At 43.3% G+C, this 21,951-nt stretch overlaps 1 protein-coding gene across 2 annotated transcripts; it reads left to right on the forward strand.

The window, feature by feature from the left end:
• Positions 1-1,859: 1,859 nt before the first annotated feature.
• On the forward strand, positions 1,860-20,463 carry LOC148033046 (uncharacterized). 2 transcript variants are annotated; one of them, XM_087683778.1, is made up of 9 exons: positions 1,860-2,132; positions 2,535-2,711; positions 2,981-3,420; positions 3,733-3,879; positions 3,952-5,341; positions 5,421-5,521; positions 5,612-5,702; positions 5,872-6,036; positions 19,350-20,463. In XM_087683778.1, the coding sequence occupies exons 1-9, from the start codon at positions 1,920-1,922 to the stop codon at positions 20,037-20,039; spliced, it is 3,414 nt and encodes a 1,137-aa protein (XP_087539904.1). In that variant the 5' UTR covers positions 1,860-1,919; the 3' UTR covers positions 20,040-20,463. The 2 variants fall into 2 exon arrangements, with proteins under 2 accessions (XP_087539904.1, XP_087539903.1); XM_087683777.1 differs by having other exon boundaries at positions 3,733-5,341.
• The last annotated feature ends 1,488 nt before the right edge of the window (positions 20,464-21,951 follow it).

The raw sequence follows: 21,951 nt of genomic DNA on the forward strand, positions 1-21,951 counted from the left end.
GGCGTCCCCGTCAACTTCTCACATAAGGAATCCACCTGGTGTACGAGCCCTGGCAAATAAATATAGTTTTACGAAATTCACTGCAAAACCTCATGGAATCCACAATAAAATTTAAAAAAACTCATGGAATCCACCGTGGTCTTACGGAATCCACTGTGGAATATGCCTCATAGTATCACTTAGGCAAGTAGCCATTTGGATGGCCCAATAACAAAATTTTCCAATGCAACAATGTAGAAGCTCAATGAGACTCTCCTCCACAAAAAATATTACAAAGTTGCACGAGAGTCAGCTCAGCTTATGGCTTTAATTGATCACATTACCCAGCTTACATAAACATTCATTGATATGGACAAAAAGTTTAATCTTGGCTTTTGTTGGGCACTCCCTTGCTTCTCAGCTTGCTTCTAATGGGGTTAACCAAATCTAATTACTAAAGTTATAAAAGTTACCAATACATTATGACCCTTAAGCAATTCAATGCTTAGGCTCTCTTAACTTCTCTATGATGGGTTTGTTGCCTTGATAGACTATCCATTTGCCCTCTTTTCTAGGAACCTTCATCTTGGTAATTTTACTTGGTCATGCTTTGATTTGAGTTGGTGTAGGATTATCTAAAATTCATAATTTGGTTTCCTTGAAACACTTTGATTATTCTAATTCAATGTTCTTATATCTTTCCAAGTTTGACTTTGCTTGATTATCTCCATTCTTTGGTGATTATCCATGGCATGATCTAATTATATCCCCTTTCTTCCAATAGTGGTCTTAATTTGGGCTCTAATAGAATGCCATCTTCATCTCTAGCTCTTGGGTTGGTGCCAGCCATGTCCTTTTGACATGTAGCTAGCATCAATGTATAGGCCAAATAGTGTCAAAGAGAGGAGCCATCCTTGCTTCACCCCGACAGTGGAACGAATATGAGTTGAAAGGCACTTTGGTGTCCCTACTCTACCAAAAACCCTCTCATAAAATGTTAGAATCCCCAACTAAGCTCCTTAGGGGCATGCGCGCGCACACACATAGAGTATGAGTGTATGTGCACATGCATGTGCATTGCTTGTTAGGGTATGCTACTAGAATGCTATAGTGATAATATGAGACTTCTTTGAAAAATCACCCCTTTCCAACTTAAGCAACCTTCTTTCAAAAAAGAATGTTAACAAGGTGATTCTTCTACGGTGAGATTTCATTGAGAAATCACCTCTTGCTAACTTAAGTAGCCTTCTTTCAAAAAAAGAATGTTAATAAGGGGATTCTTCCTTCGAAGAATTACCCTTATTTAATTTTAATTGGCTTAGTTTTATGAAAGGATATTAATAACAAATGACAATTGCTCATGCACCTTTGTTTCTTATTACTCGACGTATGAATTAAGCCTAGGCTGTCCTTGCCCAACCTCAATTAGCTTGCATTTAAATTTGGTCAAGCAAATTTTGGCTATTAGAAAAGCCAAAAGAAGACAACAAATATCCTAATTAAAAAAGAGTCACACTAACTTGGGACTTGAACTCCGACCATCATTTAATGACAAAAATGTTTCTCTTTCAACACGGGCATGGATAGGAATCTCGGGTGGGGAGTATTGCCTATCCATATTTGTCCATGACATGGAAAATGTGCTGCCAATATATTTTTACCATACGTTGAGACGCGAGTTTCGCCTTGGTGTGTAACCAGCCTTAGCCTCTGCAATAGCAACAAGTGTAGTGTAGAGAGAGAGAGAGAGAGAGAGAGAGAGAGAGAGAGAGTGAGTGAGTGAGTGAGTGAGTGTGTGTGTGTGTGTAGTGTGTGTGGAGCCGATCAATTGGTGTTGTTTTGAACTTGGAAAACTTAACTGACCCGTGCTTTTTAACCCCCAGAATCCAGATGCATGCCTATGCATATGCAAATGGTGATAATACACGAATGATGATACAATGGCTTCTCCTCTTCCAGCTCCTCCTTCTCTGCGGATCGTCTCTCTCTGCCATGGAGCCACGGAGGTCATTTGCTCCCTGGGCTTGCAGCACTGCCTCGTGGGCCGCTCTCACGAATGCACTGGTCCTGCCCCTGTTCTCGCACTCCCCTGTGTCTCTTGCAATGCGGGTCTCTCCTCTGGTGACCACTGTGATGATGATAACGACGACAAGGTTTGATTTTCGCCCCCCCTCGCATACAGAAGAAGTTTGCATGTGAGAAAAGGGGCTGTTTTCCCTTGTTTCTTCCTACAGTCTTCATCATCGTGAGCTTCTAATGGGTGGGGAGCGGCAGCCCCCTGTCCCCAACCGCGCCTACCTACGTATGCCGGCCTCTGCCCCCAACTGCACCTAGCCACATGTGCGGTGCCTCCCTCACAGAAGCTGACGATGTTGTCGTAATTCTCAATGTGGGGATTATAGTGGGAATTCATCTAAATCTTCTTGTGATGGCTTCATCATCATGTTGTGTCTGGATTAAGCAGCTTTTGTTACCGTGCAAGTGCATTCAAGTGAAGCAGCCGAGATTTAGCTTGCGTTATTTTTAATCAAATTGGTTTCGGCCTTCTCCTCCAGAAATCTTTAGCTGGATACAACATCAATTGGGAGCTTCTGCAAGAGTTGAATCCAGATTTAATCTTCATCCCAAATCAAGTTCACGCATCTGAGGGCAGATTGGCCACATGTGCTACCCAACAACTCTACTGGGCTGCAGGCAGAAATTGCAGGGTCATAGCCTTACATTCACATACTGTAGGTACATTCTTTTCAGTGTATAATACCTCCTTCTTGAACTGCCCATTTGAAATCCCTAGTGTCAATTGGAAGAGTGCCTGCACATGATAATCCTGTAGTTCATTAAGAAGTCCACTACGAGAATATACAGGCCTGTCATTTTGTAGAGGCTCAAACGCACACTTTTAAGTCTGCATGCTATTCCACCTTGAAAAATATGATATGGGGAATCACATTTGCTTGATCTTTGGGTATTTTGAGACAATTGGATTCACACTGCCTTGCAGATCGAAGACATTTTTCAGAACTTTCAGACAGTTGCAGAGCTATGTGGTGCCAAAAAAGAGGGTGTCAAGCTTGTTGCTGGCCTTCGCAATCAGTGGAAAGTTCTGAAGCAGAGGACCCCACAGTGGGCAGATGGAATGCCTCGTGTCACTGTCGCTTGCCTTGTGTCTGTAAATCCATTGATTGGTGCAGGATATTGGATGCCGGAAATAATAAGCTGTGCTGGTGGTTTGAGTGTGTGTGGTAGAACAGGTTGCCCTGGCACTCACTTGACCATGGGAGACCTTATGGAAAAGAATCCAGACGTGATACTACTTCTTTGTCAGGGGGGGATGCACATCGAAAGTTTAGCAAGAGAGTTCTCTTGGGTCAGCTGCAGTCAAGAATGGCAACAATTGAGAGCAGTAAAAGCAAATAGGTTGTTTGTAGCTGATGCTGACAGGTGCATATATCAAACGATTCAAACCCTTTGCATGAACTTGCAGAGAAGAAAGAACTTGTGACTTTCTCATCCGTGATGTACTCTAGTCTTTTGCTGTGGTTGTATGCCTCGTAACATATAGAAGGAAATGCCTAAGTTTGTCACTAAGTGTCTGTGGTTCTATGTCTTGTAACATATGGCAGGAAATGCCTAAGTTTGTCAGTGTCTGAACTTGGTTGCATTTCTGAAGCATTTCTCTAGTAGGGGAAAGCATTATGTTTTCCATGTGCTGTGCATGACTTCAGCAGGGTACTCTGACATAGTTTTTTACAGGGTCTTCATTGATTCAGGTATGAACGTAGTTTATACTGCAGAGATGCTGGTAGAACTGCTGCATGGATTCAAATTTGGTCATGAAGGAAGATGTTTTCTAAGGTGGCAAAACTTGTCCCTTGAAAAAGGGAGAAATAACAGCAGAAGGTTAGATTCTTCCAAAACCTCACGTGATCTGAACCACAGAACTGTGTCTAAAAGGGACATTTTTGAAGGCAGAAGGGGGAGCACATCTTTACCACTCAAACAGAATGTGCATGACACACATAGAGCTCTTACATTAGCTTTGACTTTGGAAAACCCTGGTTCTGATAATCTGAGGCATGGGACCAATGTCTGTGAAATCAAAAGAACTGTTACAGCAAATGAGGAGAATGGGCGCTGTGAGATCCCAAAGCCTGATTTATTGGATGGAGCTTCAGGAGCTATGGAAGGTGAGCAGACAGATTCTTTCTATAGAGAATGCTGTGAGAATGAGAAAGGAAAAACAGAGGCATATGGCTGCTTGGTGAAAATGCAGGTACCATTTTCCACCGATCATGTTAGCAAACAATTATCACCTGGACATGAGGTCACGATAATGGACAACTGCCGAGCAAAGTGGGAGAAGCCAGTTCAAGAAGTGTTCCAAAATACCCCTGCAAATCCTGGGAGTCCACCTCAGCAGTTCTGTTCATTTCATGTGGGGGGTAATATCAAAGAAAGTCCCGAGGAGAAAAGAGCAGTGCAGGTTATAAAACATTCAAAGTTCAACAAAGAGGTGGATTCCTGCAAATATTCAAAGCAGGCTTCTCTTGATGAAAATACATTGCACAGGAATTTTGTGGTGAAAAGCATTCGTGATAAGGACTTGATAGCTAAGATCTGGGCTTCTACACAATCTGCCGCAGAGGCCAGATCTTACTCTTCACCTTCTTCTAGTAAAATTAGTTTGTTGGACAAATTAAAGAGTGTACCTGTGTCTGGTGGAACACTTAAGTCTCAAACTTCTGATGCTTTCCCTTCAGATGAAGAAGGAACTCTTGGAAAGCTCAATACATCCTATCAACAAAACATCCTTTCTTCCAAGAGGAATAATCTCAAGCTCATTTCCCAGGGCTCAAGATGTGGAGAGTCAAAGACAGTTAGTCTGAAAAGTTCTCTCAGCATGCCACTGAAAGGAGAATCCAATCAGTTAAGGGGATCGCAGCTTCTCACTTCTGGCACGTACTTTAGGCGTTGCAGTTCTGCAAAGGTTTCAAGTAAAGAACATTGTGGTAGTTTGTCAACACTAGACAGATTGCCTAGAAAAGCACGAGCACTAAGGGATTTGGTCATTGATTCAATCAGAGATATCAAGTCTGCCGATTGTTTGTTGCTGAGTGGGGGTCTAGCTTCTAGTATTCTTGCTGAAGCGGCTGTGTTAGCTTATTCTTCAGGATTCAAGTGTGGTGTGACTGTTGTTGCCGGCCCAGCTGCAACAGACAGAACTTTTGCAGAAGCTGTGGCCAAGTGCAGCAAAATGGAGCATGCTGTGATTGGTGACTTAAAGAAGGAATCTCCTGTCACATTATTAGCAAGGGAGCTAGTTTTTGTTGTGGAAACATTGAGAACGTTTGATCCATTCCAGGTCTGTTGGTTTGTCCTTGAAGGGTGTTTTAAGTCTTGATTATGCTTCCGAATTTGTTTGATATTTTCTTTCCAAACAGATTCGGAATTGTGTCTCCATAGTTGCTGCCTTGAGGGAAGCAAAACGTAGGGGTTTTCAGGAGGTGGTAAGTGGTGATGGTACTATGGAGCTTTTCCGGAGGTATTCTCTCATTTAATGTTTGCTGATGTATTTTTTATCAAGCTGCAGAAATTTTAATCTGATAATAGAACCTTTGTTTTCTGCATGCAGATTATCACAAGAGGTACCATCTTTCCACTTTGAAGCTTACAGGATTCTCCAAAAGTCTGTAGTGGTCTTAGGGAAAGCTCTAGGCATAAAGGTTTGTTATGCGCTCTTTATCCATTGATTGTAATTGAGATGTGGAATATCTCTAATTGGTGTCAGTAGGAATCAGATCCTTCCATTCCTTGTTACTACATCAATGGTGCAAAACCATTCTTTTTGAATTTTCATGACCTTTTGCTAAGTTTGCAAAGTATTGGTTGTAGGTTCTGCAGCCTTTCCTACAACCAAAGATTGTTGATTACTGTAAATCATTAAGCCTTGTGGACATGATTGCTCATGGAAGTGGAACATCTGTACAAGAAAGATCAACTTTAAGAAGGGCCTTCCCTGAAGTAGAAGCTGTAAGCAGGGTAAAGAGTTTGATTGAGGTGAGCTCTTTATGCTTTTGACTGATGCTGTTTATCAGGCACATGCACATAGTGACTTGGATGTAAACTTAAAGGTGAATTTATCCTAGTTGTCTTGGCTTTGGCCATTTCTGTGGTAAAGTCAAGTCAGATTTGTGCATATTTGAATTTTGTTAAAAATTGGAAAGGAAAGATGAAATGGTGGAGTTAACATTTCTAAGATAAGAAACAATGGATTTTCTTAATCAATATGCAGATTGTTTTCAGTCTTTGCCCAGAGAGCTTCCACCTGAGAGGCCTGAAGATCATGCTGTTATACGTAGTAGTTCTCCGCTGAATAAATACCAATATTGTGTGAGCATAGCTTACCAAGAGGAAATCATGAACCACTTAATGAACTTCTGGAAACAGGTTTGATTAAGTTTAGTTCTCGATGATTCTTTTTTTGATACTTTTGGTGCAGAAGAAAGACAGTTCTTAGTGCATGTGTATGTTGGTTACAAGGCTTTGCACAAGAACATGAACAGGAATTCCTTTCCTTTCCCAAGGATTGATGATAGTTTGCAAGGTTGGCTCATGTTTAGCTGAAGTTCACTGATTTGAAGAGTGGATATCACCAAATGCAGGTGGGGATCTAAAGACATACTTAAACCAGCCTTTCTGACTACCTTTGGTCTTCATTGTAGGCACATTCTTTGATGATATGCTAATGCATTACAAATGCGATGAGCATCATGAGGAATATGAGACAGGGAGGGCTTACAGCTTAGGGAGTGCAAACATATGTAGTGGGCAGCATGGGAGGCTAGTCTTTCCCATTTCATTACACATTTACCGAGATGCAAGTATTGAGGTTCTTTTTTAGGTGATGAGGAGTACAAGGGCCCAGGGGAGTAGGGACATGGTGGTTGGAAATCAATGTGGTGGTATCCTAGGAGTGGCTTGCCCCCCCACCACACAAAGAGTGTGTGCTGTGCATTTGGGTAGCCCAGTTCTTACCCAAGGGCATTAGAGTGCAGGTGGCAAGAGTGTCCTCTCAAACACATTTCACACAATCAAGTGTGAGTGCTCTATGGAAGTGAAGGATAAAACACAAACACACCAACATTGAAAGCAAAAATAGAGAACTCAGAAAAGATCATGAATGAAATAAAATCCATCGTATAGTCCACGAGAATACAAGTACAGTAGCAATACAAGTCCAAATGACAGAATACCTCTTTGAAAGCAAAGTAGTCAAGCTAGCCACTTTGCACCTCTTGTAGCCACACAAGCTCCATGGATAGCTCATTGTGACACCGAGCTTCCTTCACTAGAGCATATGCCCTTTGGGTCTCCTCATGCAAGACCACATAGATGTGAAGATATGCTAGGGTTATCAATGAGCAAACACAAAATATACGAACACATCTAAAACACAATAACTCAAACAAAAACTCAAAAACTCAGGCAGAGAGGAAAGATAACTCTGAAGTAAATGAATGAATTCTGTAAATGAATGAATGTGTATACAAAATGCTCAAAGGCAGAGCTGTCCAAGTGCCAATGACACTTGTGGGTGGGGGACTGAGGGAGTAGTCAAAGTTTGATACTGTCTCCGAGTGCTTTAACCACCAGTGAGGCTGTAGATGACAGGGCAGCAGAGGCTGGAAACCAAAACACAGTAATCTCAAGGGCTGGAGATGGTAAACATAGCAGTATACCGTCTATGGCACCTGGTCACACACAGCAGTTTGGAGCTGGGCGACAGCTTGGACGAGTGAGTCTGATGTTGGGTGGCATGTACAGCTACAAAATGCAGGCTTGCAGAGGTCGTGGATGAGCTGGACAGCAGGGCATCCTGCTGAGGTGGCAATGCAGCAGTCTGCAGCACTCCAAATCAGGACGCCAGCAGATGGGCAGGACCTGAGTGTGTGACAGCAATTGGAGAGCTCAAAGATGTGTAGGCAGCAGTGTGAAGGAGAAATGCACTGGATGCTAAGTGATTGAGCACACACCGTCTGCTTATAGATGAGGAGCTAGCCAAACTATAGGACTTTGCTTATGGGACATTGGAACTCTTTTTAGCATTAAGTTTGAGTTTTTGGGCTGTTTAAATGAACTAATTAAGGTTTAATGTGAAATGCACACCTTCTCAAGCCCAAAATGAAACCAAAAAGGGAATTCTAGCATAGCTCACCCTGTGTATACCCAAGACATCCCACCCCAAAGCAACCAAGGCGTTAGGTACTGGGTAAATGCCAGTTGTAGCTTGCCCTAAAGCCTACCAAGACTACAGAGGGCTATCTTACTTTGAGAGTCCAAAGGGCCACTTGGGGGAGGCCAAGGCATTGGACAAAGGGTGCTCCTCGATTGTCCAATGGCCCACCAGAACCTATGAAGGCAATGTAAGACCACTTTGAACCATTTTTTTGGAATTGGGGTGGGGGGGAGTAAGTGAGTCCTTGGGGGGAAATAAAGGGATGATTGAAATCACGAAACAGATAAAATGTTCTCAGCCATCCACAACGGTGTTGATGACAAAGTAAAGGGGTGGAGAAGTATGTACCGCCACCTCCAAAATGTTGCTTTACGCATTTTTGCGCATGTTAGAAACAAAAGCCAAAGTCTCTAAATAGTCTTAGATTGATTTTAGTTGTAACTTTGAAGTTTAAAACTTATACCTTCTTTTCATCATGCTTTGGGATTGCTCTTTGGGTGCATGTGAGGGGAATTGGTCCATTGATTCCCTTGTACACACAAAGATTCACAACAAACTTAGCATGCAACAATTGTTGCATGCACAAGATGGCGATGGCAAGATAGGTACACTATATTTTTATACTTGTTACTACTGCGATCATATATAGTGATGTTTAAAATATTTAGTCTAAGCTATTTATCCTTTACATGTGTAGGTCAATGTAGATGATCTCAAGCTCTTGGCCAGCACTCTTAAAAGTGTGACCCATGAGAGAGACCTAGAGGAGGAATAGATTTTTAGAGATCTCTGCTTGGAGCTCGAGGAGATCAATCGATAGGTCTCTCGCACTTGTGCACGTTGAAGTGTTATTGTTTGAACTTGTGCCTCTAGCAGTGGAATGTCTGCTTCAACATCATGGACATTTGTTGCCCTAAGGTGCTACATGAGGTGTGGGACTTGCATAGTTAGAAGTGACGCAAAATGGGATGGGGACGGGGGATAGGGAGGAATCATTGTCATTTGTGACTGTACAGTCACATGGGGTGGAAAGAAGCTACCGCCCTTGCAATCCTCAAGTAAAAAACTAATCGTTACTTGTGACTATGTGTGGGAGTGGCTCAAGAAGCACTCCATGTGCGGTGCATGGGGACATACGTATCCCTACCTCTGCCATAGAGCTTAATGAGAGAGCCCTCGTGTGATGACAAGGGCAATGTGCTTAGCTAGGGTGGCATGGTTGAGGAGAGTAGTGACTCCTTGAGTGGTAGCGAGGATCCTTCAAGCTCCGATGTCAAAAGGTTGTACGTATACCTAGAACCTAGAGGATTGATCATATCATTTGACACCATTGTATCTTCTTACTTAATAGTCTTGGGTCTTGAGTTTTATCTCTATCCACTTTTGTATACCCTTTTGTATGAGATTGCCAACTTGGCTCATAATATGGTGGTTGGCTTTATACTAAATTCTCATTTCAATTGTCTTTGGCACTTATGTTTGAAGAATATTGTTTTTTAACTCCAAACATTAAGTATAGACTTTAAATTATATATATTAAAAAAATAAATAGATGTAGCATTGGACATAGGTCCAAGATTTATTAGTCCAATTAGTACCATACTAGTATTGGATGGTGCTAATCAGGCCCCATTGGACATGACATCCATGAATAGGTTCTAGGTGGAATAGAGAAGAATCGAAGTGGAAAGTGATATTGGGAGGGAAGGGCGGGAAATATAAAGATAAATGTGAAGGTGAATGTGAAGCACCAAACTCAAACTCAGATGAAACAGAAGGTAGAGAATTATCTTATGAAACATCCTTCATCATTTTTCTAATCCATATAAGTACTAGCCTAGGTCTCCATGGCGACCTATAGTTGGTCCTTGGATAACTAAAGGAGAAGTATAGACATAATTAGGATCACACAAAAATGGATTGTACGTACCTGTCACTGGGCTTGATTGTGAAGAATTTGAACTTTTGGATGTATCTTGAGTAGATAGTCTTTCCTCAACTAAGAGGTGAATAGTCTCGTCAATAGAGTACTTTGTTTAGATGCATACATAGCTTATGTGCATGTATGAAAGGAGCGTGGCAAGCTCGATGACAAGGCCATAAAATGCATTTTTATTGGCTATAGTTCAGAAAGCAAAGGCTATTGGTTTTATGATCCATGTATAAAGAAAGTGTTTGTCAGTAGAGATGTAAGCTTTGCTGAAAGTGCAACCTTTTCGCATGATCAATTTGAAATGCCAGCCACTGATGACTTGGGTGATTGTCATTCCTAGTTGAACACTTAGTACCCTTTTTGCTTGAGAGGATTTTCATGAAATCATGTGTAAGGCCTCCTACCACTTTCTTTTGTGTCCGAGCATGCTGAAAATGGTTGGACAGATTTATTATAGTAAGCTGTTGTTGCACCACATGCTCTTGAACAGCAGGGTATTGATGATGCTTTATTTTCAGTAGTGGAACATGCAATACAGCAAGAAAGGGCTGCTGTAAATTCAGCAAAAACATTCCCAAGATGATTGTTGCTAATTCTAGGAGAATAAAATGGATGCTCCCTTGCCTCAGTGCACTAGAAGGGCTGCTAGACATGCAACACATCATGTCCTGGGGGGGGGGGGGGGGGGCTCATTTGGCTGATTTTTCGAAAGTAGATAATTCTTGTGATAAATACACATTTATGAGCTCATTGTCAGATCATGATGAGCCTACTTCTTTGGAAGAAGCCCAAAAAGATGTACATTGGATGCATGCAATGCAAGAAGAATTGGATTCTATTGCCATCAATCATACATGGGATTTTGTTGAGTTGCTCCATGGCAAGAAAGCTACTTGAACAAAATGGGTCTATAAACTAAAGTGCAAGGCTAATGGTACAATAGACATGTGCAAGGCACGTTTGGTAGCCAAAGGATATGCACAAAAAAAGGGCATTGATTATGAGGAGACATTGCTTCCTACATCCCGTATGAGTATAGTTGTGTGTGTTATTACGGTGATCTGTATGACGATATTGTTAGTAGAGTATTTGTCAGCTCATGTGTGAGTCTGAGCTTGATCTAGGCTGGGCATTTTTATTAGGTATTTTAGGTATTTTTCTGGTGTGGCATTTTATGCCATTGGGGCATTTTATGCACGAGTTGGCCAGCATTAAATGCTGTCCGACCAACATTATTGCTCCCCACTTTTTCAGCCTATTTATACTCAGTGCTCCTCCTCAGTCAGTATCATCATCACCTTCACCATCTGCAGACTCTGTGAAGAGAGGAGCCAGTGCCAGTGCCAGTGCCCACGCAGCCAGTGACTCTCTGTTGTATGCGACTGTCTTGTGTTCAGATATATGGATTCCATTTTCCGTGCGTACATCTGAGTTCTCATCTGTATCGTGTTCTTTTCTTTTCTCTTTTTGTCTTGTGTTTCAGCAGTTTATTTCAGCACATGTTTATGCTTCCACCGCTGCTCCACTTCTGACATGGTATCAGTTTTCAGGATTTGTGTTTCTGTTGTGTTTTCTTGCTGATTTCAGGACTGTTTTGTATCCCTACTGATCAGGTGACTGCTGTAGCAGCCAGGCGACCTGTTTTGGGGCTGTTTTCAGCCTGCGTTTTTTGCAGTTTTGCCATCGTCTGCTGCCTACGCACCCTCTGTTGCCTGCATTTTTCATCTTAGCTGCTGGCGACCGTTTTCTACCTGTTTTTCTCCAGTTTACAGCCTGCATTTTGCTGATTCAACGTCTCTCGTGGTTGGGTAACTGTTACTTCAGGCCGTTTTTGCTGTTTTTGGCAGTTTTTGACTGATTTTTTGACTTTCTGCAGCAGATTCTGTCTTCTATAGATCAGATTTTGGGTTCTATTGCATGTGAACTCTCATTTTCTGCAGTCTGTGCTTGTGTTTTGGCTGTGTTTCTTCTCTACATTCCATCTCTTCTCTACTTCTCTTCTTATCCTCTCCATATGGCTCCTCCGTGCACTTCCACTGATGATAAGTTACATGGACCTGATTATCTCACATGGAGTGCTGTCATGAAAGCTTGGTTTGTGCAGAAGCGGTTATGGTACATCGTCTGTGGAGCTATTGCTCGACCTCTCCGTCCTTTTCCTCTTCTTGAAGACTTTGATGAGGACAACCATGAGGAAGCAGTGCTCACATGGGACTCGGACGATGCCCGTGCTTACTCGGCGTTGCTTCGGTGTATTTCTAAAGCGGTCTTATCAGCGGTTACCTCCTGTAGGACATCTCCTGAAGTATGGCAGAAGTTGTAGCAGATGTACGAGGCACCTTCCACCATGCGGGTAGTCACACTTTATGGCCAGCTCCAGCAGATGAAGTTTGAGCTGAAAGATACTATTCAGTCTTTTCTTCTTCGTGTTACGTAGGTACAGGACCAGCTTCGGCACATGCAATTTGCTCTTCCCAAGGCGCATCTTGTCGGGACGGTCCTCTACAAGCTCCCCCCAGGATTTGATGGAGTGGCCAATGCTTTGCGGGCGTAGACATCATTGACTCCTGTCAGTTTTACACATATGACCTTGATGCTTCTTGAGCCTGAGACATCCTTGAGATTACAGGGGCGGCTTCCGGCACATTATGGAGGCGAGGCTTATGTAGCTTCAGAGAGGGGTAACGGGAAGAAGAAGTCGAAGGCCCAGTGTTACTAGTGTGGCAAGAAGGGACATTTGCGGAAGAACTGCAAGACGTTAGTGGCTTCTAGGAAGAAGGAGCAGAAGAAGAAGTGGGATGTTGACTCTACCGATGACTCCTCTCCTTCATCCGACTCCGACTCAGATCCTCCGACCAAGGTGAAGTCCAAGGCACGGAAGGGATCCTCTTCTTCGGATCGCGGGAAGGGCTTGGTGGCCCCTTCCTCGGCTGCTTTCTAGTGGTGGTGATGAGGTCATCCCTCACGACTCTCTTGTGCCAGAGAGCGAGTGTGAGCGGGTGTTCAGATGGGGCAGCCGCGCCTCATCTATACTTTTCTACAGGTGCACAGGATTCCAGAGGGATGTCCCTGACGCATCGACTTCAGTCTGGCGGAATCAAATCTTGGAGCTGGGATTGACATCCAGGTTCATGATGAGCTGGTTATCTGACAGAGAGCGGGAGGCTTTCGTCTGGAGCTCATATGAGAGGACACTTTGGCGGTCTGGCCAAAGGCGGGGAATCCATGGTCACCTATGTTCAGGGGCATTTTTGACAGGATGGTTTTGTATGCTATTGCGAGACATTGGTAACGGACACAGAGACATGCTATGATCTTCTCTATTTTCAGGTGTTTGGTATGATCGACATCGACATCAGGTTCTCTCCGAGGCACCTTGGTGGTGGCTTGATTATCCACTGCTTGGGTATCCATGGTTCTACTTGGTGGTTCTATGTTGTATAGTTTCTGATCCCTTTTCCTTGTACTATTGTATTGTACCAGATCACTATGATCTAAGAGAGGGTGTTAGCAGAGTATTTGGGCATTTTTATTAGGTATTTTAGGTATTTTTCTGGTGTGGCATTTTATGCCATTGGAGCATTTTATGCACCAGTCGGCCAGCATTAAATGCTGTCCGACCAGCGTTATTGCTCCCCACTTTTTCAGCCTATTTATACTCAGTGCTCCTCCTCAGTCAGTATCATCATCATCACCTTCACCATCTGCAGACTCTGTGGAGAGAGGAGCCAGTGCTAGTGCCAGTGCCCATGCAGCCAGTGACTCTTTGTTGTATGCGACTGTCTTGTGTTCAGATATATGGATTCCATTTCCCGTGCATACATCTGAGTTCTCATCTGTATCGTGTTCTTTTCTTTTCTCTTTTTGTCTTGTGTTTCAGCAGTTTATTTCAGCACATGTTTATGCTTCCACCACTGCTCCACTTCTGACAGATATTTATGTGTCATGACCTCCAAGGTTTGTGGTGAAAGGTAAAGAGCACACGGTTTGCAAGATGCATAAAGCTCTTTATGGTGTAAAACAAGCTCCTCATTCATGGCATGATAAGATTGATGCTTATTTGGTCAGTGTATTGGGCTCACAAATAGTCCAATTACACCTACTCTCTACATTAAGAATGAAGGGGGGGACTTGTTGGTTATCATTCTATATTGTATATATAGATGATATGCTGCTCACCAAACCAAAAGAGCATAAAATTGCAGATTCCAAGGCTGAAATAAAACATGCTTTTGCTATGTCAGATATGGGTCCTTTACACTTCTATTTGGGGATTCAATTCACCCAAAATCAGCATGGCATCATCATGTCACAATCGGAGTATGTGGATAAGTTTTTGCTTAGGTTTAATATGCAAGGTTGCAAATCTATGTGTACTCCTATGGAGCTAGGGCTCAAATTGTCCATGCATGATGGAGAAGAGATATCTGATATTGCAATTTTCAGCTAGGCTATTGGCTGCCTTATAAGCAACATATGACTTGACATACAATATGCAGTATCTTAGGTGAGCAAGTTTATGCACAACCCATAGACAATACGTTTGCAAGTTGTCAAACGTATCTTCAAATATTTGCAAGGTACTCAATCATATGCTTTATTATTTTCCAAGGGGGGAAACTTGCACTTATAGGCTTACAACAATTAAGATGGGGCTAGTGATTCAAACACTAGGAAGTCTACTAGTGGGCTTTGTTTCTTTTTGGGCCATTCATGCATTTCAATAACCTACAATGACTACCTCGTCTTGCGAGGGGGAGTACAGGGCAGCTTGCACGTCAACAATGGAATATGTATGGTTGTGTAGATTGTTGTTTGATCTATAGATTTCCTTGGAGGGTTCTACATCCATTTTTTTTGACAGTCATAGTGCTATTGCAATGGTACAGAATCCTTTATTTCATGCTCATATGAAACACATTGAGGTACATTACCATTATGCTAAAGAGAGATGCTACGAAGGAGAGATCAGTTTGTGTTGAGAAACCCTTCATCCTTCACTTGCAGATTACATTTTTTTGCGTTTTTGCGTTTTGCGTTTAGGGTTTGCAGCCCCAAAAAGGGGCGCCATCCTAGACTGATTGTGCCTATTTATAGGCCACTCTCATTCATTCCTCACGGTTGATTCATTTAATCCGTCACCTCTTCTCTCTAGCCTCTCCACTACCCTCACACCCCTTCAAGAGGACATTGCAGTTCGCAGTTTGTGGCTGTCTTCATCATCTTCCTTGTGCTACGGCACCCTTGTTCCCTTGTATCACATTCATTCCATGATTCAGAACTTGATCATTCCATTCATTAGAGTTTCTTCTCTCTTCTTTTCTCTTCTCCATGTTTGTCAAGTTCACTCGGAGTTCCTCCCCGCCAACCCTACTGTCTCGCTAGCACGTCATCTTTTGACATGGTATCAGAGCTAGATCTGCTCACCTAGCAGCGAAGATCCTTCATTCCAGTGAAGGCAAAGACCGGTGGCGGGTTCGGCATCCACTTCTCTTCTTTTTCCGTTGCATCAACATCTCGTTTTTGCAGGTTTCAAGTGTTTTCAGCTTGCCGCCCACACTCCTTTCACATAGAACATTGCAGTCTCAGCTGTCCCTTGTTGTCATCTACAGTCTGGCGCCTGTTTCCAGCCTTCCACCTGCAGTTTGCAGTTGTTTACAACAGAGCGACAGTTGCTGATTACTCTCCATTCAAAAAACAATCTCGTTTTTACAGATTTCAGGTATTTCAGCTTGCTGCCCACACCCCAAACGCGGAGGACATCGTGGTCCAAGCTGGCCATTGCTGTCTAGAACAGTCTGGCACCTGTTTCCAGCCTATCACACACTGGTCAAAGCTGATTTCAGCATATTGACTGCTGCTGCTGTTTTTTCCTGCGTTTTTAGTATTTCTCTCTCCTCACCTGCATTTTTCGATTGGTTTCAATCTCTTACTGCTGGTTGCATCCTCCTTCCATAGGCAACTCACATCCAGCCCTTCCATTGCCCTCCCACCCCTTGAGGTAGACATTGCAGTTCATGCTTCACACTGCCCTCACACCCCTTGAGGTGGACATTGCGGTTCGTGGTTCAGGGTGGTTGACGTATTCCTTCTTCAGCAAGGGACACTGGTATCCATGGCTTCTTTACCAACAGATGTCCAGACTACTGGGTGCTCCTTCTGTGGCATCATCGGACACACCACCGATGCTTGCCGACTTCGACCTTTGCTCCCCACCCCCTTCGGAGTATATTTGTCTTCCACCAGGCACTCCTTGTGCCACCTCTCCTTTCTGGGCCATAGAGATCGTTCTGCATCGGCTATCAGAGTATTATGCTCAATGCAATAAGACGCATCCGATGAGCACTAAGTCCTTTCGAGCACATGGAGGATCGATTGGCGCTACGACCTCTTGGAGATCGTCACAATGCCAACGACAGTCTTCTCCCACTTATTTTCAAGTACAGTGGCTTCCATGACCTATGGCTCTACAGTCCGCTTCACCGAGAGACAACGATTGTTTGATACGGTCTCCTCGTCAGTCCGCTTCTTCGAGAGGCAGTGGCTACTTGACTCCTTTTTCTTCTTCGGCTACCCAGTCTGCTCCATTGAGAAACAACTGTTGCCTACCTCTTGCTTATTCTAAGCCCTACCATTTCCCACCCTCGACTACTCAAGTTTGCGAGGCTACCTTTGGGAGTTCTTCGGCACCCTAGATACCTTCTTCAGCACAACCGGCCGCACTTCCTTCATCATTAGAGATTTCAGAGTCCGTGATCCATGAGTTTTTGGATTCCCTATCTACTTCAGAGGGGGATTCAGAGGGGGATGCTATTCCTTTGCCCTCAGAGGGGGCATCTACTTCTTCTTCGACTTTCGTGGGGGCCCCTCCACCTCCCACCTTAGAGGGGGAACCTACTCCACATGAAGCTCTTCACCCATCCTCTACTTTCTTGGGGTGGTTGTCTTCGACCAGTCATCTCTTCTATTGATACCCAGGATCTTCAAGTACCACCTAGATCAGGACCTCGGAGGTTCAGCCACGACTTGGTGATGAGGCCTACGTATTCCTTCCCGCATGGATGCACGGAGCCAGTGGCTTCTCTCCCGAGGTTGAGTTTCGGGTTCTCTAGTTCACTCTGTCTAGTGGTCTTTACTGCAGGTTCCCTTTCGGGTGGAAATCTTGGATCTTAGGGATCCTCTACATCTTCTTCCTCCTCTTTTCTTCATCATTTGGTTAGCATGGAGCCACCTCTCGAGATCAAGTACGGGCATATCCTTATGGTTCTCGGCACCACACAAAGTTCAATATTCCTCCTATGCATTGCATGTTTTCATCATCTTTGTACTGGGGTACTTGGGCAAGTGAACAATTTCCCGAGGAGGGACACTGTCCAAGTGGCACCTATTGCACGAGCATTCTTCAGCATGTAGCATTGCATCTTCACCTCACTCTTCTCTTGTTCCCCTTTTTGAGCCTGAGAGGGGGTGTTGAGAAACCCTTCACCCACAGTTTGCGTTTAGGGTTTGCAGCCCCAAAAAGGGGCGCCATCCTAGACTGACTGTGCCTATTTATAGGCCCCTCTCTCATTCATTCACTACGGCTGATTCATTGAGTCCGTCACCTCCTCTCTAGCCTCTCCACTAACCTCACACCCCTTCAGGAGGACATTGCGGTTCGTGGTTCGTGGCTGTTTTCATCATCTTCCTTGTGCTACGGCACCCTTGTTCCCTTGTATCACATTTACTCCATGATTCGGAACTTCATCATTCCATTCATCAGAGTTTCTTCTCTCTTCTCTTCTCTTCTCCATGTTTGTGGAGTTCACTCCGAGTTCCTCCCCACCAACCCTACTGTCTCGTGGGCACGTCATCTTTTGACTTGGGGGAGGAGGATAGCAGCGAGCTGGTGGCAAGAGGGCAGTGAATGACAAGGTGGCAATGGGAGGACTGGAGGACAGCATGCACAGCTGGATGGCTGGCAGGGAATGTGCATGATCAGGTGTGTAGGGCCCAAGCAGTTGGGGAAGAAGGCGAGAAGAGGAGTGAGAGGACAAAGGGGGGGTTGGTTGTTTTGTGGAGGCAGCAGGTGGCTATCTGGACGTGAGGAGATGTGGATTCTCAAAGGTCATGTTGTGTCTCGGAGATAGAGTAGCCCAAGAAACGGTGAACCCTAAGCCTTGCATGTCAATCGCAAGTGGACTGATCACCTATTATCCCCCACGTTAAAGATCTAGTCAGAAGAAACTCTTCTCTCTTCAAGTCATAAAGTGAATCATTGGGTTTTCTTGAAAACAAACACATGGCCATTTCTTGTGTTAAGGAAAGTAGAACTCAAATGGGACATTGAAAGGACACTTGGAAGCTCATGGGATAGACAAGTGGACACTTATAAATCTTACTTATGTTTCTCTTGTGAGGTGTTATTTCCTTTCAAGAGAATTGTGAGGTGCTAATTGAAAAAAAAGAAAAAGAAAAAAAGTAAACATTGCTGGAATGCAAAAACCACAAAATCAGAAAATTGCTACTTTTTTAGGATTAGCCGTTTTAGGTTGATTCAAGATGCTTAGAGTTTTGGGACCCCTGTAACATTTAGGGATCCCTTGTATGGGGATTTATAAATATTAAAATCTCTTTCAGAGTACATTTCTAAAACAGTAATAGCTCCAATTCAGGTTTGTAGCACACCATGTTCTCATCCTTGGTGGTGGATCACCATGACAATGGCCACTCACAAATAGCCAGCTTTTTGCATGACTTACCCATATGAATGCATTTTAATATCTTTTCATGGCAAACAAAAAAAGAAGTCAAACCAAATCTAACAAAAAGTTATAAAGAGATCATCTTTCAAGTGAATTGTGACAAACTGTGAAGTTGCTTCTCGTGCTGAAGCATTGCATTTGAAGAAGTTGCTGGACTACACATTCATCTCATTTATGGAGAGGAGAAATTTTTTATTTATTAAGAGGAGATAGAATTTGATCGCCAATCAGGGTGTCACTCCCTAACTAGACTGCATGCTTATGTTTGATAATAACAAGATATTGCCTGGAGACTTGCATGCACCTGATTTGACCTCTGATTGTAATAGTGAAAATTCTGAGAAGTTTGGCTTGTTTGTCAACTTTCAAGGTTCCAGTATTTTGACTTCTCTTTAACAAATGAGTCTGGATCTTTTTCCTTCGATTAGGCATTTATGATTTTATGTTTTATTTATAGGTGGGCAGTGGTGTGCGCTCCGTTTCAGAGTATTTTTCTTCTGAAATACCTGGGTCTGTAGTCAAGAACAAAGCCAAACGTATTTATCAAAAAGAGGGGATCCACATCCGTGATGCAGAACATCTGGTTTACTATAGAGCTTTCAGAAGGGTCTTCAAAGGAAAAGTACCTAAAGGTCTAGTGCGCTGGAGGTCCAACCCATGCTTTGGATGTGGGTATCAGTTATCTATGGATATGGATGACTGTTGTTTAGTGTGTGGACATGCATATGATGACCATGTAAAGGATGATAAGACCAAGCATCAACAAGATACCCTTCTTCCTTCACAATCTTGTACTGATCTTGTGTGCACAGTAAAAACGATGACTGAAGATAAGCCTGCAGCCAATGAAACTGACAAAGCTCCTGAAGGGACTCTTGAGCTTTATAGAAAAGTGGAGGCCAGTAATGAGAGCATTAAGCCGAAAGATAGGAACAGGAGGCTGAAGTCAAGCTCTGACAGGATCTATTCAAGAGAGCCACAAGGTAGATCAAGACAGCTAAAGCTACCTCCTGGTCTACCTACCACAGTTAAAGGCTCTGTAGATTCTAAACCCAGGCCAATAAAAGCAAAAACGCCAAATTTTCTAGCAGTGCTAGGAGCAGGGTCAGCTGCTTTACTCCTCTTGCTACAGCTGTCGAAGAGATAAAGCAGCTGCAGCAGGTGTACATTAACTGCAGGTGACAAATACCTGCATCCAGGTCACTGCTGGAAAGCAGTGCATTTAGCCTTGTGTCTTGTATCAAACCATTTTGCAGCAGGTGTATATTAACTGCAGGTGACAAATACCTGTGTGCAGTTCACTGCTGGAAAGCAGTGCATTTAGGCTTGTGTCTTGTATCAATCCATTTTACAGCTTTTCCCAACTTATTTTAGCTAATAAATGTATAAGGTGGTGCAAATTGACAAGAATGGGGGATCTGCATGAGTACTAACAGGAGACATTCCATGCTGTCTTTTACAAACGCTTGCTTGAAAAGGAATGGACGGCCAATCTGCAGTGCCCCCCAGTTTGGCATGTGTACTAGTAAAGCATAAAGTTCGATGTCTGAAGTGCTCCATTCCAAAAGTGGAATGCAAGTGAGTATCTGAGTTTACATTATTCTTGCACATTTGACATTTTCTTTGATCAAGTTAAAATTCTAAAAGTTATCTATGCTCACTAAGTCATTGACACCTGACCAGTTGTCGAGAAGTCATGTTGTCTCTTGAACCTGTTCATCATCTGGGCACACTGCTGCTCTGCTGCTGCTACCTTTGACAAATTGCCACCATCGTCAGAATCATAGCTACTCACTGCCCTCTGCTCTTCTTATTAGCCATTCAGCCTAACTCTCTCTCTCCTGCAGTTAGCTTCTCTCTCAAGTTCATTCGAATGTGAAAGCATTTGTTCTCTCTCTTCCATTGCAGCCACCCTCTCGGTTGGTGTAAAATTATACTGTGCCCAAAGGGAGAACATGAGACATAGGTTTAGTTGGGTGATTCCTGTTTGGGTTGCTTGACTCCTTGGGGGCGTCATGCTGCATTTTATTGCAGTCATAGCTCCTCTTCATTCTTCAAGCAAGACTACACCAGCTCACCTATTCCTCTAGAGGAGGGAATCTCTGTGATCTGTTGCAAGTCAAGATGTGATTTGTCCCTCCAAACGGCTCAAGCTACTCCTTTCCCTTCAATCTAGTGGCCACAAAGAGGGTTAGTTGACTGGCAGCTGTTCACAAGCAAGTTGCAAGGCACAGGCTTCAATGCTTGGGCATGAGTGGGGTACAGCTCTATGTTGAGATGGGCTACTTATATGATAGATATATATTGGTGTTCTAAATGTACATTGGTCGCAAACAGCATCCATACTCTAGACGACAACTGAGCTACACAAGATTTAGTTGATCACTATGATACAGGACTCTACAACTGTAGTGGTGGTCAACTCTCTTTCACGTTCTCCAGATGCTCAAGGTGTGCAATATTATTTGTCTACTACAGTACTCTATGTTCAGTTTTCTTTCATCTTTGTGGATGCATATGTTGCAATCGAGGGGGTCCAGCTCTCCAAAAGAGTGGCCAACCATAATCATTTCACTTTGCTTGTCATCAAATTTCTTTGATCTTTGTGGATGCATATGTTGCAATTAAGGGGGTCCAGCTCTCCAAAAGAGTGGCCAACCACAGTCATTCAACTTTGCATGTTATCAACATCCCTTATTTGTAACTATGCTAAGCAAGAACACATGAGCCTTAGCTTAGCTTTGTTGAATATAAATGGTCTCCACCATAATGGATGTAGATACCAGACCTCCAGCTTTAAAACCACAAAGAAAAGTGCTTGTCAACAATCCTGACATGTAGTCAGAGGATTCAAAACAACACTCATAGTTGGAGTGTAGGAGTTCATACTTTCCTTGGTGCCTTGGTTTTTGTTTTTGTCTTAACTATCCTTGCTTGAACAATGCAGTTTGCTTAGTGAGTTCTTCAATACTTGTGTTGTTGTGGAGATTGTTTGTGTTGGATTACATTTTTGAGAGGATTTGATCCTTAGGGCATTGCAAAGGCTGGTCTTTGCAATG

The sequence above is a fragment of the Lygodium microphyllum genome, chromosome 8 (assembly GCF_053477565.2).
Source record: "Lygodium microphyllum isolate KBCC chromosome 8, Lygodium_microphyllum_v1.1.10, whole genome shotgun sequence".
Classification (NCBI taxonomy): Eukaryota; Viridiplantae; Streptophyta; class Polypodiopsida; order Schizaeales; family Lygodiaceae; genus Lygodium; species Lygodium microphyllum.